This window comes from Canis lupus, chromosome 1 (genome assembly GCF_011100685.1).
Source record: "Canis lupus familiaris isolate Mischka breed German Shepherd chromosome 1, alternate assembly UU_Cfam_GSD_1.0, whole genome shotgun sequence".
Taxonomy (NCBI): Eukaryota; Metazoa; Chordata; class Mammalia; order Carnivora; family Canidae; genus Canis; species Canis lupus.
The window spans coordinates 54,988,017-55,007,281 of record NC_049222.1 but is presented as its reverse complement, the minus strand read 5'-3'; the positions used below and the strand labels follow the sequence as shown (position 1 = coordinate 55,007,281).

Here is a 19,265-nt window from a genome sequence, read left to right as displayed (position 1 = left end):
GCACTGTGGTCTGCCCTCCTGCTGCTTCTGCTAGTTCTCCTTCTTCTGGAAGGCCAGGCTGAGCTAGGATTAGTAGGGTACGAGAGTGCAGCCAGGGGGCAGGAGCTGCAGGGCTCAGTCGGGAGAGCATGTGACTCTTGATCTCGGGGTTGTGAGCTTGAGTCCCCAGGTCAGACACGGAACCTACTTGGATGGATGGATGGATGGATGGATGGATGGATGGATGGATGGGATGGATAGATGATAGATAGATGATAGATAGATAGATAGATAGATAGATAGATAGATAGATAGATAGATAGAAGGGCACCTGGGTGACTCAGATAGTTGGGCATCTGCCTTTAGCTCAGGTCATGATCTCCAGGTCCTGGAATCGAGTCCCATGTTTGGCTCCAGGCTCAGTGGGGAGTCTGCTTCTCCTCCCTCTTCATCTCCTCTTGCTCATACTTTCTTTCTCTCTCTCTGTCTCTCTGTCTCAAATGAATAAATAATTTTTTTAAAAGATACATAGATATATGCATAGCTACATACATAGACAGATAGACCGATGCACACATGCACACACGCAGCCAGGCTGTGATGGGCCTCAGCTCCCCCTCCGAGTTTCCAGGCACCTCCACACCTGCAGCAGAAAGCTTCCAGCCTGCCCCACCCCTGCCCTGGCCCTGTCACAGCCCTACAGAGCTGTGGAGGCAGGGAAGCAGGGGAGAAGGGGCCCCTTCCCTCAGGAAGAAGGCATTGGGAGCTGCTCCGGGCACCCCCCACCCCCCTCCAGCCCCTCACACTGCTGTGCCAGAAGCTATCAGAGGTCAGGAAACCAGGAGTTTGTTCTGATGCTCACCTCTGCTTTGTCCTCCGACAGGTGCTGGCATCGACGGGGTGGAAGAGATCAAGCGGCATCCTTTCTTTGTGACCATAGACTGGAATGTGAGTTGCACAGTGCCCACTGCCCTGCATGATGGGGAGGTGAGGTGGAAGGTGCACCAGCTTGGTACAGACCAGGGGTGACCGCAGCCCTGTCACCTGGAGCGGGGGCCTGCCTCAGGAGCCCTCTGAACAGGCTGGCATTTTATAGGCACAGACCAGAGACCCCCTTCCTGCAGTGCCAGGCCGAAAATCCCTTTAGCACTTGGCCCTTTGGAGGCAGGTTGAGATGACCCTGCTGCTACTCCCACCTGCTGAGGACAGAGCAGAGATCACCTTCCACCCAGTAACAGGCTGCAGGAGCCCCTCAGGGCACCGGGTCACTGGGCTGCCAGTTCTCTGGGTCTCTGGGCCCCTGGGCCTCTGTGTCTCCAGGTTGCTGGGTCTCTGGGCTCTTGGGCTCCTGTGAGTCTCTAGGCTGCTGAGCTGCTGGGTCTCTGGGCCCTTGGGCCCCTGTGGGTCTCCAGACTGGGTCTTGGGGTCTCTGGGTTCCTGGGTCCTATGAGTCTCCAGGCTGCTGGGCTGCTGGGTCTCTGGGTCTCTGAGTCCCTGTGGGTCTCCAGGCTGCTGGGTCTCTGCGTCTCTGAGTCCCTGTGGGTCTCCAGGTTGCCAGGCTGCTGGGTTTCTGGGTCTCTGAGTCCCTGTGGGTCTCAGACTGCTGGGCTGCCGGGTTTCTGGGCTCTGGGTCTCTGGGCCCCTGGGCCACTCTGGCTCTCCAGGCTGCTGAGCTGCTGGGTCTCTGGGTCTCTGAGTCCCTGTGGCTCTCCAGGCTGCTGAGCTGCTGGTTCTCTGGGTCTCTGAGTCCCTGTGGGTCTCCAGGCTGCTGGGTCTCTGGATCTCTGGGTCCCTGGGCCCCTGTGGGTGTCCAGGCTGCTGGGCTGCTGGGTTTCTGGGTGTCTGGGCCCCTGTGGGTCTCCAGGTTGCTGGGTCTCTGGGTCTCTGGGCTTCTGGGCCCCTGTGAGTCTCCAGGCTGCTGAGCTGCTGGGTCTCTGGGTCTTTGGGTCTCTGAGTCCCTGTGGGTCTCCAAGCTGCTGGGTCTCTGGGTCTCTGGGCCCCCTGTGGATCACCAGGCTGCTGGGTCACTGGATCTCCAGGCCACCGGGCCCCACTGCACAGTGCTCCTTAGTGCTGAACCGCTGGCATCTCGAATTCCGTACCGCTTTCCCAGTCTCTCTTTTGGGGCTCAGGCCCACACAGCTACCCCTTCTTACAGAGCCATTAAAGAAAAAAAAATCCAACTGTTAAAGACAAAGTTATTGGTGACACTTGTTAGTGACATAAGGAAGACTTATGTCGGGATGAGTTCAGGGACCATGGGGACAGGGTCTGCAGTAGGAGAGAGATGGGGCTCAACTCTGGCTAGCTGGGGCAGTGGGATTTATAGCCAGGGGGCAGGTGGGGGGCCATGGTTGGAAGGCCACCGGGAGGGGCTCTGGCTGAACCGACCCCCCCGGACTTCTGCTGTACACAGGCCTGATGCCCAGATGCCACCTGGAGGGAGGGGCCCATCAGACGTAGGCCTCTGGCTCCAGTTCTCCAGGTGGTTGCCAAGATGCTGCTTGGAGCTGGATGCTGGCAGAGGAGTTCCGGACCCTCACCCCGACCAGCCTCTCGGAGCCGCCTCCTAACCCGTCAGCTTGGGGACGGTGCCTCTGAGCGGCCGCGGCTGTGCTTTGTGTGTAACGAAGGCATCCCCCGTGGATGCCAGTGTCTTCTGGTCCTTTCCTTTGGTTCACACAGCAGGCACATTCCGAGGTTTCTTTTCTGGAGCTCACAGATTAACCTCGGGGGATCTTAACAGAATGTGAAATACATATATTTATATATGAATGTCCCCTGCAGAACAGAGGCCGTCGGCTTCTGTTATTTTCTGTCACCTGAGCGAGTTCCAGCAGCAGGTGGCTCCGTGGCCAACCGCCCCCGGCCCCCCACGGTTGTTACCTCCGAGAAGGTGCTGACATCAGTGCCGTAGGGGACCAGCTGTTCCCGGACCTTCTGACCTTTCCCGACCTCCCTTCTCCCCCTGTGAAAGTGGACCAGCAGGGAGAGCACAAGCTTCCTTAAAACCCCCTTCTGCCGTTCCGATTATGGAGCTTTTACGAGGTTTGGTTTCTTTTCAACGGCGAGACGAGAGAAGCCCTCGAGATGCTGGCACACCTGTGACCTCCCCGCCAGGTACACAGGCCTCGTTAAAGGGCCCAGTCGACATCAGCTTGCATTTAGAAAAGTGGAAACAAAGACATCAAAGCCACGACCTGCCTGTGAAATCTCTTCTCCCTTCGCTTACTGAGATGTGAGCTTATAAGGAGCCCGGTCGCCCTCAACTCACACACAGGCTCCTAAAGATCTTTGTCGGTGGATCATTCACGAGTCCCACCCAGCACAGAAGCTCTGCTGTTCGTGTGTGGTGATGAGGCCTCAGGCTGTGTGCTAGCCCCAGAGGCCAGCGCCACACCAAGGGCAGGAGCCCCACAAGCTGGGGCACAGTCCCCTCTGCCAGATGTTGTCCCTTCCGGGCACAGGCACCAGAGCAGAGCTGCATACCCCCTTCTCTTATTATGCACTGTTGCACAGACTTGGCCACGCTGTTGACCACGTTTCAGGCACCTCCAGGATGTGGGGACAGAGCTGGCCGTGACACCCTAGGCTTTGCCACGGGGTCCAGAGAGAGAGGCAGGAAGGGGAGGACATGCACTGAGTCATGGAGAGAAGGCTGCGCTGTGAAGAGCACCACGGAGGGGAGGAGGCAGGGAACCGGAGCTGTGCCCTCCACGCCAGCCTCTCAGGCCTCTTCTGCCGAGCACATCGGCCCACATGTCCCTAAGCACTCCTGAGATCTCTGAAAAGCCTGTCCCACCCGAGCCACCCTTCTAATACCACTGCTCCTCACCCAGTGCCCTGGCCCCCTGACCTTCCTCCATCCCTGGCTCCTCATCACCTTCCAGTGCATCATGTCCCCGCTTCATGGTGTTCTCAGTCCCCATCCCCTGCCCCCGGGATGGAAGCCCCAAAAGCTCAGGAGTCACTGCCAATGTTGCCTCTGAGACAGGCTGGGGCAGAGGAGGCACTCGATGAATAGTGGGTGAGCGAGGGAGCAGGGGAGCAGGCGGGAAAGGCTCTCGGGGCAGGAACACCACAGCCCCTGCCTACACCGACGAGAAAACAGGAGAACTGGATCGCTGGGGCAGAGTAGGGGAGCTGGCCGCGTGGTGTGGGAGATCTGAGGGCTGCAGCTGAGAGGGTGGGAGGCCCGGCCACACGGCTCCGGGGACCTCTCGACACAGCCACCTGGAACAAGAGGAGCTGCTGGCAAGTGCTGCAGACAGATGCTTCTCTCAGCCAAGACAGGGCACCCCTGAAGGAGTGGCCATGCACAGGGGAGCCAAGACAACTTTATGAAACGCCTCGAACTTTCATAGCACGATGATGACCTTGAGTGTGCTCTGCAGGTTGAGCTCGTGTGCATCCCAGAAAGCCCAGGTCCGCGTGAGCTCTGAGCAGAGGCCGGCTTCTTTCTGCAGTGTTAGGAGCCGTGCCCGGTGAGAGTCCAGCCACGATACCGGCCTCGGTGTGCACGGCTCATCTTGTCTCCACACATGGGGCCAGGTCCCTGCAGGGCAAACGTGGTCATGGGATTTCTGCACCAAGAATGTGGCATTCTGCTTTATTTCAAAGTGATTGGGACTAAAACAGAGGACGGGAAGTTTCTCTTGTTGCTTTTAGCATTTTGTTTCATTTTGCTTCTGAGAGAGGCCCTTCGGATTCATGGGGACCAAGCATATGTGCTGTCACTTCCATATTTGCCCGAGGCTGACGAGGGAGGGACAGAGAGATGGAAGGATCGCACTCCATCCCAGGCCCTGAATGAAAGCAGCCAGTCAGTGGTTAAGGGAGAGGAGCTCTGAGTCACCACTTTTGTGCAAATTCATGTATTTCATAAATGATACTTGGCGCTTGGCCGTGTCCAGGTGAGCGAGCAGGGTGTCCGCACTATAGCAATGGAAAGACACAGCTGTCCCCAAGCTGCTCATCATCCGACGGCTGCACGGTCCAGCCACAGAAGAGGTGTACCGTGGAGGCGTCCCGTCGGAGAGAGGACCGCCGCAGAGAACGCGGGCAGGCCCTGACATCTGGGGGGAGATGCAACTAGCCAAGCCCTCCTGGGGACCACAGCCTTCTCGCAGCTGCCAGGGGCCTCCCGGGGCCCCCATCGCCACCCTCCCTCCCCACCCCCAAGCCGTGAGTCTTGGTGTCCAGCGTGGCTCCCCGTCGCCCACCTGGCAAGTGGCAGTCTGAGAAAGCAGACACGAACATGCGAGGCATCTGGGGAGTAATGTTACTAACTCTGTGTCCAGACGTGCCCGTTCTGTTTCGGCAGCTTAGATAAGCAAACCACAGCAGAGCAGCGTCTGCAAAAACTCTGACTACCAGGAGGCATTCCCTCTGCCCGGCAGAGGCTCGTGAGGACGACGCAGAGCCACTTCCCTGACCTGCCTGAACCCAGGGCCTGCCTCAGGATCCGCCCTGGAAAGTGCAAGGGTATTTATTCCACTTTCTGCTTCTCTCTGTGACCTGAAACTGCCAGCAGCAATTTTCAGGTGACCTGCAGGAGCGGAAGAAGTCCACCCACGGTGCAGGTGAGGCCACTGCCCCAGACCGTCCTGCTCTACTGTTCACCTGTCTGCAAAGCCGAACAGGTGAACGTCTGCTGCGGAGCAGACTTCATGAAAGCTGCTCTGTCTCACGAGACAAATGAAACATGACAGCCCCCAAGTCCTGCACCTACACCACGCAAACTGCCCATAGCTGCACGGAAGTTCCACACCACAGGACCCGAGGAAGACACGCAGCGTGGCCTGGCACCCCACTGCCCTCCGACACCTGCTGACCAGCCTCTGGTTTCCTGGCCGAGCCTGGGGCCCTCACCGTACCTGTTCAGAACCCGATATCGCGACTACTTTTATGAATGCTGGCAGCTTGTGCTGGTGTCGCTCTGTTTGCATTTGTGACCCTTCCAAGGGTACCAGCAGTGGTCACTCTGCGGTGGGAGGGTCTCCCGTGAGAAACCAAGGCACGGGGCAGGAAGAAGAGAGCCCAGGGCCCGTGGGCTAACTGGCAGCGTGACCCAAAGTCCCCACCTTGCCGGACATGTGACCAGAAGTTGCAGACAGAAGTCTTCTCGCCCACAAGACTGTGCAGAGGGGAGTTTAGGGGTTCGGTTCCCAGGAGCGGTTGGCTACTGGCCAGCATCTCGGGGCCTGTGTCAGAGGGTGAGGGGGCTCCTCCCACTGCCTGCTAGAAAGATTTCTATCAGTTTATTCCCACATCAAATACACCAGAAGAGCTTCTCCTTTCAAGGAGCCCGACAGGACTCTTTGTTCAATGAATAACCGCCTCTCAGTTCAGCAGTTTTATAAATACAGATACTTTGGCTGGAACTGCTTTCAGCGAGGGGTAAGCTGTGTAGACAGAGTCCTGCTGCGTGGACCACAGACCCATCAGATCCCCCAGTGGCGGGGTGGGGGAACCTGGAGCCATTTGATTTCTCCCTGTTACCCCTGCCAGGCTAGCATCAATTCCACATTATTTCTGTGTTGCTATTTCAGGAATAATCTATAGCTCACTGTGTGCCCTTTCCTAATTGGAGAATGTTAATTTTGAGATGCCTGGAGCCAGAGCTGCCTGCAGAAAGCAGATGTTAGGTCTGTGACCCCAGGCTAGAAGCAGCTTCCTATCACATTACCCTGTCACCACTCTCACTGTGCCCCCCGGTTCTCCCCTTCGTCACCGGAAGGTCGTTTAGGTATAAATAGCCCTGGTGCACCTGCCCAGAGCCTCCTGGCATGACGTGCGAATCCATTCCCATGTGGCTGCGACTTGTTGTGTCATCCTAAGATCCCGGGACGGCCGAGGTGATTTAAAGCGATGCCCGGTGAATTTGATCATAAGACCCCCATTCCCTTTCTGTCAGTGTGGGATGGACTGTTCCAGAGGCTCAGAGAGGGGAATCTAGGTCAGAATTATAATGCATCTCGTCAAGCTCAAGACCTACACAGAACGTGGCTGCCAATCGCTCTCGATTTAACCCTGTGTACTGCCGCTTACATTCCAAAATGAGAAGCACGAGTATCTTTGCCCTGAAACCCCAAACCCACTCCTAGGTTTGAACACAGGGAAAGAAAAGCATGTGTAATAGTAACACATATTAGCACACATTAGCCCAAAGTTTACCCAGTTATAGGAAGAAATTGACTGACCTTTAAGACTGCATCAGGAGCCATCCAGAGCACAGAGGGCACCTGGGTACCTTACACAGCCCTTTGCTACCTGCTCAGAACCAGGATGAAACCACAGCCTCCTCGGGGACCGGGAGGAACGGTGGTGTTCTGGGGCTGCCCTTGCACAGGCTATGCTCACAGGTGGACCGAGAACAGGGATGAGTGTTCCGGGGGCTGAGGGGCCCTCGAGGGAGCCCGCCCACCAGCGAGCCCTCGGTGGGCTCTCTCTCCCACGCTCTCCCTTCTGGTCAGTTAGGATTTCCTTAATGAAGCACAGGCTTACAGAGGAGGTTCGAAGGCCTAAGGAAAACTAGACATACATGCTATAATTGTGCTGCTGAGCAATGGCTGGGTTCTGTGACCAGTTTTGGGGGCACACACTGGGCTGGGTGTGCATTAGGAGGGAGGAATTGGGAATCTGAACCAGGCAGGCCAGCCCAGGGGTCCTGGGGTGGGGGAAGCCAGGAGGTACCACATCCTCTGCTCCCTGAGTTATTGCTAAATACTGGAGCTAAAGGGAGGCAGTCCTCTCCACCTAAACGATGTGCACAGCAGCACCACTGCTAGGTGACAGATGCCATTCTGATGAATTCCTTTCCCTTACGTATAAAGACTTGGAAAATGGGAGCCTTGTCTCCCCACAAGGTCAGCCTTCAGGCCTGGGCCTCTGTGTGGCTATTGAGGGTGAGGCAGGCGAAAGACTGGGGTAAAGCACGTGGCCTGAGAGTCAGTGTGGTCTGAGGAGGCGCCTGTGCTTTCATGGTCCACTTGGATTCTCAAAGCCTTGGTATCCTCCCCCCATGGCAGGGGCGTGGAGGGATGGCAGGACAAGCAGCAGAGCTGTGCAGGTTTCTGCAGGGAGGGGAAGGGGGTTTGAAAAAGTGCCAGTGGCCTTGACGACGCAGCCCTGCTTCTCATTGGAGCTGGTGTGGTTATACTGTTGGTGGTTGGATGGAAGCGAGCCTGCAGGGTGTCCCCAGAGCCTGGAATCTACCCCCTGGGGGCCCGCACATGCACACGGTCCTGACCGCAGACGCCTCCAGGTGCTGCTTGGTGTTCCATTGTAGAGCAAAACCGCTTCTGTTGAAAAGCCCTGGGTTCTGGGGATGTTTTATCTGCAGGTTTGAGGCTGGGAGCAGGTCTCAGCCTCCTGCTTCCAGGGGTCCCTGTGTCAGTGGAGCTGCAGGGAGAAGAGCAGCTGAAATGTATGACCTCCAGCCCCACATGCAAACGGCTCGCCTCTCACTGCTCATTTGGGTTAAGTGACAGCCAGTTCTGTGTGCCTGTAAATAAACCCCCCTGTTCCTAAAGCAGGAGCCTGGCTTAGTTGGGATTCTCCTTCTCCTCTCCCTCCGGCTCCCTCCCCTCCCCACTAGCTTCCTCCCTAACCTGTCGCCCACCTGCAAGAGAACACATGCCTGACCAGGGAGAGGATGTGAGTTTTCCTTGAGCAGGACAGGTATTGATTTAATAACCCAGCTCAAATACCGCCGGAGAATCCCTGTTGTGAGCAGAAAGGGTCTGAGCCCCGCAGGGCTGCGCCTCGGCCATCGGTCTCAGTAACCGCTAACATTTTAATAAGGAAGCACACTTTGCTTGGCCTTATTAGATTTCCTCTGACAAGTGCACACATCATGGAAGTTTATTCCCACCCCAGAGTGCGTCACCGCGGAAAGTAGCATCTTTCTATTTCTGGAAAGAGCTTAGGAAGTAAATCAATTCCTAATGAAATCTATTCACCCAGGGCAGGAAATGACCAGATAATCCAGGGCGGAGTCAAAGCATTCGTTTTCCTCCCACGGCTCCCAGGTGCACAACCCGAGCTCTGCTCTGCCCTGTGCCCCAGCTCCTGCCTCTCGCAAACCGGGGGCACCTGGTGGTCACCAGCCATGCCGGCCTCTGCCCCCCGCCTCCCTGATCCCAGACACAGTGGTTGTTCTATCAGCCGCACCTGGCAGTTTCTGTGGCTGCCGTGGCTTCTGGAAGGGTGTGCTCTGGGCAGGGATGGGGCACTGCGCCCTCCTGCCCCGTGAGTGGTGCTGTAAGGGGAAAAGCAGGTCCTCTTCCTGCTGACCCTCACTCGCTCCTGACCTTACACCACTCACCCAACCTGCCTTTGCCTGGGTTCCCTCACCTGTAAAGTCAAGGTGATAAAATCTGCTTTTCTGTGTCATGGAGAGATTTAGAGCAGATCTGGACGGAGGTCGCTGCGTTTGTTTTCTGAGCCACGAGGGTCCCTGGTTGCAGACCTACAGACATAGAAGAGTCAAGAAAGGGCCTGGGCAAAACTGGGAAAACTCATGCTACATGGTTGCAGCCAGACTCCCCTCCTGGTGTCCAGGCCCTGGGTGTGCCGACCTGCCAGGTTCTCAGCACGCCGGCCAGTGCCGTGACTCCGCTCCCAGGGCACGCCGACTGACAAGGACTGCGACGTTCTGAAGCCCGCCCCGCAGACGCCCCCTCAGCCTCAGCTAGGAGCAGCTGCCTTGAGGCCCCCCAATGCCTCTCCATCCCAGGGCTCACCTCCCAGGCCGGTCCCACTTTCCCCTCCTCCCCCGGCTTGCTTCTTCCCCATCGGCAGCTTTACCCAGGCCTGATTCCAAACTGCATTGTTCCCATAGTTGAATCTCCCCAAAAGAACGAATTGTTGATTTGCCTGAGAGCACTGAAGACAACGCAATCAGGTTTAGACCACATTTTCAAGGAAGCCAGTGTCAGAGTGAAGCAGTGAGGGGCGTGGATTTTCTGGCTCCGTGACTCAGGGTCAGGGCCAGATGTGGCCATTCCGGAGAAGGGCCGATCCTCCTCAGGATTCAGGCATTCTCAGCAGCCCATCAAGGCACACAAATGCATGTAAAGGAACGCAAAAGCACAACTCTGCCCACTTGAGCAGAGGGGTCTGGACCCCCAAATCTGGGGTGCCCGAGGAAAGTACTGTGGTCCCCGGTCACAGACTCTGGGATGCGTGTGCACCGGAGGGACCTGGTTCGATTCTAGCAGGGGGCTTTCCCAGCGTTCCCCACGTGCTGGCCCCGCAGTGGCCAGGGCGGGGGAGGGTGCCAAGCAGCAGGGGCCCCTCCCTGCTGTTACCTGGGGTGGGCTAAGACATTACTGTCCAGCCAGATTGGACTTGAAGAGAAAAATTCAAAAAGAAAAATTGTGCCCCCCCAAAAAGGCTTAAAACCTCATGTTGCCCTAAATGGAGATTACTTAGCATGTGTCCAGACCCTCATACCTTCAATTGTGGCCCTTATAGGATGTAATTATATCATATATTCTACATAATATCAACACGTGACTTACTGGATTCCACACGTATTCACGTATACGTCAGAGTGTGCAGAGGGGCTGGCAGCAGGTGAAAACCGGGGCGGAGTATTCGAAGCATGTCTTCCCCTCCCCAACATCAGGGTCTGCTGCTCTATGGCATGTTTCGAGGTGTCCGTAGCTCCTCACTGTCCCGTCCTGCTTTCCCTGCAGAAGCTGTACAGGAAGGAGATCAAGCCGCCGTTCAAGCCAGCAGTGGGCAGGCCCGAGGACACCTTCCACTTTGACCCCGAGTTCACAGCACGGACGCCCACAGGTGTGTGCCCGCGTGAGTGCATGCAGACCCGGGGTGCTGGCCAGTTGTGGGTCCTCCTCCTGGGTCAGTTAGGGAGAGTGACTTAGGAGCCAGCAGATCTCAGGTTCAGGAAAGCTTCCTTGGAGAAAACTGGTTCTGTTTGACTTTCTTGTTTTCTGGTCCACCATGGAGGTTTAAGTGATAGAACCAGTTCTCAGTCATCTCTCCACCCTTGCTGCCACCCCAGCAGCATCTGGTTTGGAAATTATCTAGGAGTTCCGTAGAGTCCCCCTCACCTGCTGCCTCTCGTTCTGAGCTGCCAATCCAGGGACCGCTTCTTTCAGGCAGGCACAGAAGAGAACCTCAAGACAATGAAAATCTCTCATGTATCAAGAGGGTTCTGTGGGAGGAGGAAGGCAAAGCCCATAGCTGTGTGAACCGTAGATCTTATTCATGCAAACCCCACACACCTGTCAGAAAAGCTGTGTCAGCTACTGGACGTCCCCACAGCACATGACACATATACTTAGCTTTCATGAAGATCAACAGTCACTCTTGACTTGAAGAGTCAGAGCTCATCCGTCCCTCTAGAAGTTCTCATTTTGTGACATTAATGAGTTAATATTAATTTTTTTGAGGTATGTTGATTGTCTTGGTCTGCCCAGGCTGCCCTGATGGCCACTTCGATCAACAGACATTTATTTTGATTCCTGGTGAGAGTTTTCTTCGTGGCTTGCAGACGGCCACCTTCTGTGTGTCCTCACCCGGCTTCATTCTGCCCACGAGGAGGAAAAGAGAGATCCCTGCTCGCTCTCTCTTCTTATAAGGACACCAGTGCTCTTGGAGCAGATCTCATGACCTCATTTCACCTTAATTACTTCCCGAAAGACCCCATCTCCAAAGACAGTCACATGGAAGGTTAGGGCTTCAAACTATAAATTTTGGGGGAACATGATCCAGTCCACACAGTGACGTATCTGTTACATAATGGTGTTACGTGGAAAAGAAAAAAAAGGAAGAAATCCCTTGTCTATGGGGATTCTTCTTAACTTTTGAATCTGAAACTTTCTATGATTTTTATGGATAATCGTGAAACAGAGATGGTCAAATACAATATACTATGTGGAGAAACTTGGAACAGAGAATCCACTTTATTCCCTTTAAGTTAGGCGGTTGGCGCTGGGAAATAAATTCCCACCATGCTAGACTGGAGAAGCTTCATTAAAACCCAGAAGGCTGCAGCACAGAGTAGTTTTTAGAATCTGAAAACCATGTGCCTCCAGACAGCAGAGACGGAAGCGCGGCGGGCGCCAAGCTGCTCCAGACCCGGGGCTCCGGCTCCCCGGCTTGCTTCCCACTCTCTGCCTTTCACTTGCACAGAATTGCAGCTTTGAGGTCTTTCTGCTCCTGAAAGCCCCCATGCTACCACCTGCTGCCCTGGAGGTCTCTACAGAGCACAACCGATACATCCACGTTGAATGATCTTCAACCCCCAGGGCGCTTAGGGCTTTAGATTTAAGACTTTGAGCTCATCCCAGAGAATTAGCCAGAGCCCTGCAAATGGTAAAGGCAGAGCATATAGCTCAAGAGGCTCATTTACAGCTGCTGAAGAGTGTGTTGCTTTGGGGGAAGAACAGCTCGTTTACCTTGCACTGATGCACTTTTGTTAGTAAGTGGAGAATTTGCAGATCAAACAAGCTTTGTCTCTGAACTGGCGGTGGGGCACGAAGTACACAGCCGTACCTTCTATCACCTTCTATCGCCAAGGCTGCCTCTCCCTGCAGGGACCCGCAGAGCTGGCGGGCAGGCTCAGGGCAATCAGCGCAAGTTCAGATGGGTCCTTGTGGAAGTCATCACCCCTAACGTTTGGTTGGCGTGGCTGGTGTGCCTGAACCATAGACGGCATAAGTAGAACTTAGCGTGCTTTAGAATCATCCAGGGGATGCTGGTTTTGGGTACAGTATTTAAAATGCAAAAATAAATAAATAAATAAATAAATAAATAAATAAATAAATAAATAAAGGCACATGAGCTGGATAAAAGAAAATTTAAAACTTTGATGATCTCATGACTAGTTTCTGACTAGTATGTTTGAGGGGTTTTTACATCTTGGTCTGGCATCTCTCATCAATCCGTGCAATCCAGTAGGCAGCTGGTTTGTGCGTGACCAAACTAGCTTTCCTGTTGGCTTAAGTTTAAAAAAAAAAAAGACCATAAGCCTACCACAAGATGTTCCTACTCCGCATCCAGAAATCTAACCTACAGGATGTGGATTAGCCACTCTTTCAGAATCACCTTGCTATAGCTACCCTTTAACACGACCATGCGCTGAGCTCATATGCTTAGAAAATTCTACCTCTTATTAATGCATAAATGTGGAGAGAATGATTTCTCTGTGTCCTTAGCACTTCAGTTACTCCCTAGCACAACCCAAGCTGTATGGTGTCATAAATTAAGCAAAAGAGATTGGAGAATGCAAAATAGTAGGCCCCTCCTGGAAGGTTGAATGCTCTCGTTGTTACCTGCAGACTCACCCGGTGTCCCCCCCAGCGCCAATGCACATCATCTGTTTAGAGGATTCAGTTTTGTGGCCTCAAGTCTGGTCCAGGAGCCCTCGCAACAAGATCTGCACAAAGCCACGGTCCATCCCATCGTGCAGGTAACCCCGTCCTGCACGGCTGCCCCCGCCTCCAGCAGGTGTGGGTGGAGAGATGCTTGCACCCGTGTCGCACGTGGACTGAGAGTCAGCCTGGGTGCCGGGGTGCTGGTGCCACGTGTACTTTCTGCCACCAACTCTTCCCAGCCTCCTGGGTGTTACCGAGTCCCAAGGTGATCTGAGCTGTGGCTCTCACCCCTGCGCCACAGTCATCCTAACAAAGGGAGAAGAGTTCTGATCAGAATGTCCCCGGGGTCGGCCTGTGGCTGGAGCCCTGCAGGGGTCACGGTATGGATAGGACTGGCACCCTAGGAGAGTGGTTCGGTTTGCGGGTGCCACTTCCCTGTTGTGAAATGTGCTATTTGGGGGATCAATTCGGAGGATATTTTTTATTTTTATTTTTTTTTATTTTTTTAAGGAAAGCAAGGTTTTTCTCCACCCTGCAGACCTTTTTTTTTTTTTTATTTTTTATTTTTTTTTTTTTTATGATAGTCACACAGAGAGAGAGAGAGAGGCAGAGACACAGGCAGAGGGAGAAGCAGGCTCCATGCACCGGGAGCCCGACGTGGGATTCGATCCCGGGTTTCCAGGATCGCGCCCTGGGCCAAAGGCAGGCGCCAAACCGCTGCGCCACCCAGGGATCCCAGGAGGAAATTTTTTAGAAGGAGTTTTCCACATTTTAAGTAACCAGATACTCTAATTCTCTTTTAGAGAATTCTAAAAAGAAATTGTGATTATGTTTTATTTAAGGACAATGTCAGGGAAAATTAGAGAGCGTTAGATTTCCCTATTTCTCTCTCCAGGGCCCTCTGGGAACTGACAATTTCCAATGGGGACACTTGCTGTGATGGTGTATACTGATATTAGTGGCTTTTTGTCTGTGCTCAGTACAGAGAGGGGAGGCTTGTGCATATGGGCAGACGTGGGCTGTGACTGCGACACCCCGGGGTGTGAGTTCCCATTAGATGTTGACACCCAGACACCACTCTGGCCTCGAGTGTCAGAACCACACACCCGTTATCCACAGGGGCTTCTGTGCTCCTGGCTCTGGATTCACATCCTCTTGGATCCTTGGGGGGAAATGTGGCCAGTCAGCTGACACTGAGTATTGTGGTCTAAAAAGTTAAGCTCATACTGGAGAGATGAGGGCAGTGGGGATTTAGATCTGGAATCATTGCTGACCAGCAGCATGACCTTCATGATTCCATTAACCCCTGGCCTCAGTGACCTCGAGTGACCATCTGGAACCTCCCTGGCTGCCCCTGTGTGCCTGTGGTTGTGTCTTTGCCTTAGAGAGCGCTGCCAGCAATCTCTGCCCTGGGTCTCTCTCTGCAGCAGCTACATGGAAACAACATCCACTTCACTGATGGCTATGAGATCAAAGAGGACATCGGGGTGGGCTCCTACTCCGTGTGCAAGCGCTGTGTGCACAAAGCTACTGAGGCAGAGTATGCCGTGAAGGTAAGACTGTGTGTGCACGTGGGCTGTGCGGTGGGCGGGCACCATGCACCACTGCCCTGCCCCCAGCTGGCATGGCTGAGCTGGCCAGCCTCTCCCCCTGCACCATCTCACGAGCCCTAACACTACACAGTTGGCTTTGCTTTGATATGAGGTCACCCATTCAAAACTTATTTTGCAAATCATAAATATTTTCAGTTTTATTCAACATGTAAGTACTGACCAACTTTAGCACTTTTGTATACAGAATACCCTCAAATAAAAGCTTTGGGTGCCCAGGGTTTTGGAAAATACAACTGGGGTATGGGCACAGTGTTTGAGGGAGGAGGGGAGAGGAGGGGGTAGAGGAGGAAGCTACAGTCACCAAAAATTAAATCAAAGAAAGGAATAGAGGCATAAACTGGTAACATCTGGGCAAACTTAAGCAGAAGGCCGGTACTTTTACTCTCAACCATCGAGAAAAGTAAATAGTAAGAATTATCTAAGATTATCTAGAATCCGATCTCTACATATTACCTTTAGCCCCTGTAATTGTTGCTAGATTTGGTATTTGATCTGGAAATCCCAAATACCAGTTTCTTGAGTTTTCTGGTTGGTAAAATGTGGATGAAAGCTAAAGCTTCCGGCTAAAAGCATAACCTAACTTATGTAAAAAGCGTCCACCGTGCATTCTCTCCACAAGAGAGCCAGAGATGCTCTAACACCACTGCTTCCCCACTGAACTGACCTCGGGACCCTGGAGACACCAGGTCCAGCCTGTGGCGTCATCATGACCAGACCTGAACGTGTCTGCAGCTCGTGGTACTGCACCTGCCCTACACCAAATACGTGGGGACACACGGAACCTGTCCAGCAGGCAGTGGTATAAAAGGAGCAATTCCTTCCATCATGATTTTCCTAAGCTCAGAAGACATTGTTCGAAATGTTGCCTACAGGAGATGACCCCCTTCCTTCGCAGGTAGCCCACACTCTGTGTTTCTTGCACTGAGAAAATATTCCACTCTGTCAAAAAAAAAGAAAAAGAAAAAGACACCAGCCAAAAACAGGAAAAATAAAACAAAACAAAACAAAAAACCTAGGCCCTTTGGTCTAGTTTGGGTTGAAAATTGATGACTTTGACAATTGTATCTTGAGGGACACCTGGGTGGCTCAGTGGTTGAGCGTCTGCCTTTGGCTCAGGGCGTGATCCCGGATTCCCAAGATCGAGTCCCACATGGGGCTCCTTGCAGGGAGGCTGCTTATCCTCCCTCTGCCTGTGTCTCTGCCTCTCTTTTTCTGTCTTTCATGAATAAATAAATAAAATCTTTTTAAAAAAAAAGAAGAAGAAAAAAAAACCTGTAAAAAAAAAAAAACAAATGTATCTTGAATTCCTCAACCAAGAAAGAATGTTTGAAATACGGGGGAACAGTTTGTGCATTGCACGGACAGACTCCTGGCACCCCACCTGCCCAGGAGCCCAGGAGTCAGGAGCACGTTACCGGGAGCCGAAGAAAGGAGTGCGGCACGATTCCCGGGAGCAGTGGGTCCAGAGTGCACACGTACCGCTGACAGGTCCCAGCGTCCTATAGCAGGTGCGGCATGGTGTCGCCAGCGGTCACCTCTGTGGCCCGGGTGTGTGCGGCTCCATGTATTTCCAAGCGTGGGGTGATGAGGAGTTTAATTTCTCCTCTTCCTTGGGAGAGTCCAGCGGAGTGTGTGTGTGGACGCCCCTGTTTCCCCGCTCAGGTGCAGCTCCCGTGGGCAGGTGAGCCCGATGTGGGGCGTGCACCTGCACTCTGCCCTGGATGAGAGGATCTCATCTGTGCTTCAGAACCTACGTCACACATGCTCCATATGCCTGCGTGGGCTTCCAAGAATTTTTTCTGCCTGGGTCATTTCTCACAGAATTCCTTTAGGCAGCTTATCGGGTGACCGGCAGCAATCCCAGAAACAATCACTGCTTCCAGTGAGCACGAAGAAATGCATCTATTGTTCGGCTGGCTCAGTGACCACGATGCCCTTCTAGAAAACAGCCTGCCTCTGTGAGGCTTATCAGCTATGTTTTGTGCCTCTGAAAAGAAACCTTGCATTGACAGAGGCAGTGGTGTGTTTCCCCGTACTGTCCCCATATCCAGCTCTCCTAGAAAAACACCGTCTGAATTCAGCTTTGTTTCGTGTCTCTACTTTGGTCCCCAAGTCTCTCGTTGAGGCCACACCGTGCTGGGAACATCCGAGGCATCTCACCCCAGGGCCCACGAGCCAGATGCGTAGCTGCAGCTTCGTGCAGCAGAAAGCCAGGTCCTGCTCCATCCCTCCCCTTGCTTTTTTTCCAAGCCTTGAAGTTCCCTGGACAAACTGAGCTGCTGGACCTTGCAGGATTTCCCTCATCAGCACTGAGACCACAGTGGGTCGTCTGGAAGGTGTTTAAATTCGCCAAACGCAGGCAGGAGCGTTGACCCTCCGCCGCACAGGCCCCGGGACCCAGAGCTGGGTCAGGAGCCCGTGCGCGCTCCTGGTTGGAATCACAGCGGTCCGGTCATTGCTCTTGGTTTGGATCTCCTTCAAGGGTGAAGGAAGTGGCAGGAATTTCAAGGCAAAGAGCTCCGCATTCAGGATGGGCCCATTTGTTACCAAAATGTTTTCACATCCTGCAGATCGCTCCTCCATCTCATTTTCAGTATTTTCCGGGTAGAACATAATTGAAATAGTCTGTGGCCTCTTAGTGGGTCAGCTGAGTGGTGGATGAGTAGCAGTGTCCCCACTGAGGGACGAACTTAGCAGCAAAGCTGAGTAGGCCTCGCAACAGCGCAGCGCTGAGAGCATGGCCTCTGATGCTTGGTGTGCAGTTGGACCTCAGCTCCGCAGACGTCCTGTTGAGCCTTGGCGGCCGAACTTGGCCCCCAGCATCCCGCCAGCACGCGAGCAGGGGCAGACCCAGCCATGCACGTTCTCGCGTGCACGGAAAAGGGTGTGTTTCATTTTGAGACACGGCCTAGTCAGAGCCAGTCGGGGCCCCCACACCCCACTGCATAGGGGATTCAGAAACCTCCCCTCTGCGTAATGAGCAGAAAAACGTACGACGTAATGAACAGCAACTTTGAAGAACAGTGGGACGCAGCCAGAGGGCAGGGGCTTCTGTCTGGGGCAGGTGTAATCAGTGGGGCTGGTTTTGCTCCCGACATCCTGGTTTTCACACTGGGATGGCAGGTGCCACCGGGGCCTGATGGACAGAGGCCGAGGATGCTGCTTATAGTGTCCTGCACCGGGCGGCTCCCTCCCACCGTCCTCCACAGTTACCCAACCCATGATGTCATAGAGACCTTCAACCTAAAGCCTCCTTCGGGGATGTGGGGCGAATATCTCACGCAGATAAATTCCAGCAGACTGATATTTGGGAGATGAGGGTGGCCTATCTGGCAGGCTTCGAGTAGCAGGGGGACAATCTGGAAGAGCTCTACTCAGGGGCAGGGCAGGACCCCTGGCGGACGGAGCAGGAACTGCCAGCGCTGCAGAGACCAGGCCTGCAGCCTCCAGCCTGGGAGCGCGGGCGGGATATGGTCGTTCTCACATTCCCGGAAATATCATGTTTTGCTTTAAGCGTATTTTTCCGTCTTATAGGTGCCTAATTTTGCCACTGTAATTACTCTGTCATCACTTTAAATACATTTAAGGCCATGTTTCAACCTCTCTACCCAAGTATATTCCCAGTCAACAAGATTGTTGGTTTTGCATTTATTCTCAGCTGCGTTTTTCTGTGCAGCTCTTAGAATGAGTGAGAGCAGGGGCACCTGGGTGGCTCCATGGTTGAGCATCTGCCTTTGGCTCAGGGCGTGATCCCGGAGTCCTGGGATCGAGTCCCACATCGGGCTCCCTACATGGAGCCTGCTTCTCCCTCTGCCTGTGTCTCTGCCTCTCTCTGTGTGACTCTCCTGAATGAAGAAAGAAATTTAAAAAAATAAAAAAGGATTAAGGACGCCAGGTCTAGCAACCACTTAACAAAACTTTTAGCGCAGCATGCGCACAGTAGGGACTCAGTGCATGCTGGTTTGGAGTCTGAATCCGAGGCTCGGTCCCTCCCTCCCTGCCGAGATAGACAAGGCTGGATTGCCCAGCATCTCCCAGTGGGAGAGCCTGGCCTCAGGCGGTCAGGCAGGTGCTGCCCCTCATCCTGCTTGAGGGCACCACCTGGGGCTGACGGCGTAGGACATCCCACCGGTGCACCTGCCTCATGCTGATGGAGCAGATGGGAAAATCCTTACGTCCTCTCTTCCTCTCCTCTGTGTCAGGCACATTATGGGGGAACAGATGTGCCCCACTTTCTCAGCACCCAGGCTGTTTCCGTGGGGCACGCAGCTCAACAGTCCAATGCACGATCCAAGTTCACCTTCACGTTCACAGCCAGCCCCAG

General features: G+C 53.9%; 1 protein-coding gene across 6 annotated transcripts in view; it reads left to right on the top strand.

Annotated features, from left to right (window-relative positions):
* RPS6KA2 (ribosomal protein S6 kinase A2) overlaps positions 1–19,265 on the top strand; it is a 345,143-nt gene that overhangs the window by 301,407 nt on the left and 24,471 nt on the right. For all 6 annotated transcript variants that reach the window (XM_038526526.1, XM_038526528.1, XM_038526530.1 and 3 more), the window contains 4 exons: positions 863–927; positions 10,683–10,785; positions 13,293–13,423; positions 14,756–14,881. In XM_038526526.1, the coding sequence (XP_038382454.1) occupies positions 863–927; positions 10,683–10,785; positions 13,293–13,423; positions 14,756–14,881 (425 nt within the window). The remainder of the gene's footprint in view (positions 1–862; positions 928–10,682; positions 10,786–13,292; positions 13,424–14,755; positions 14,882–19,265) is intronic.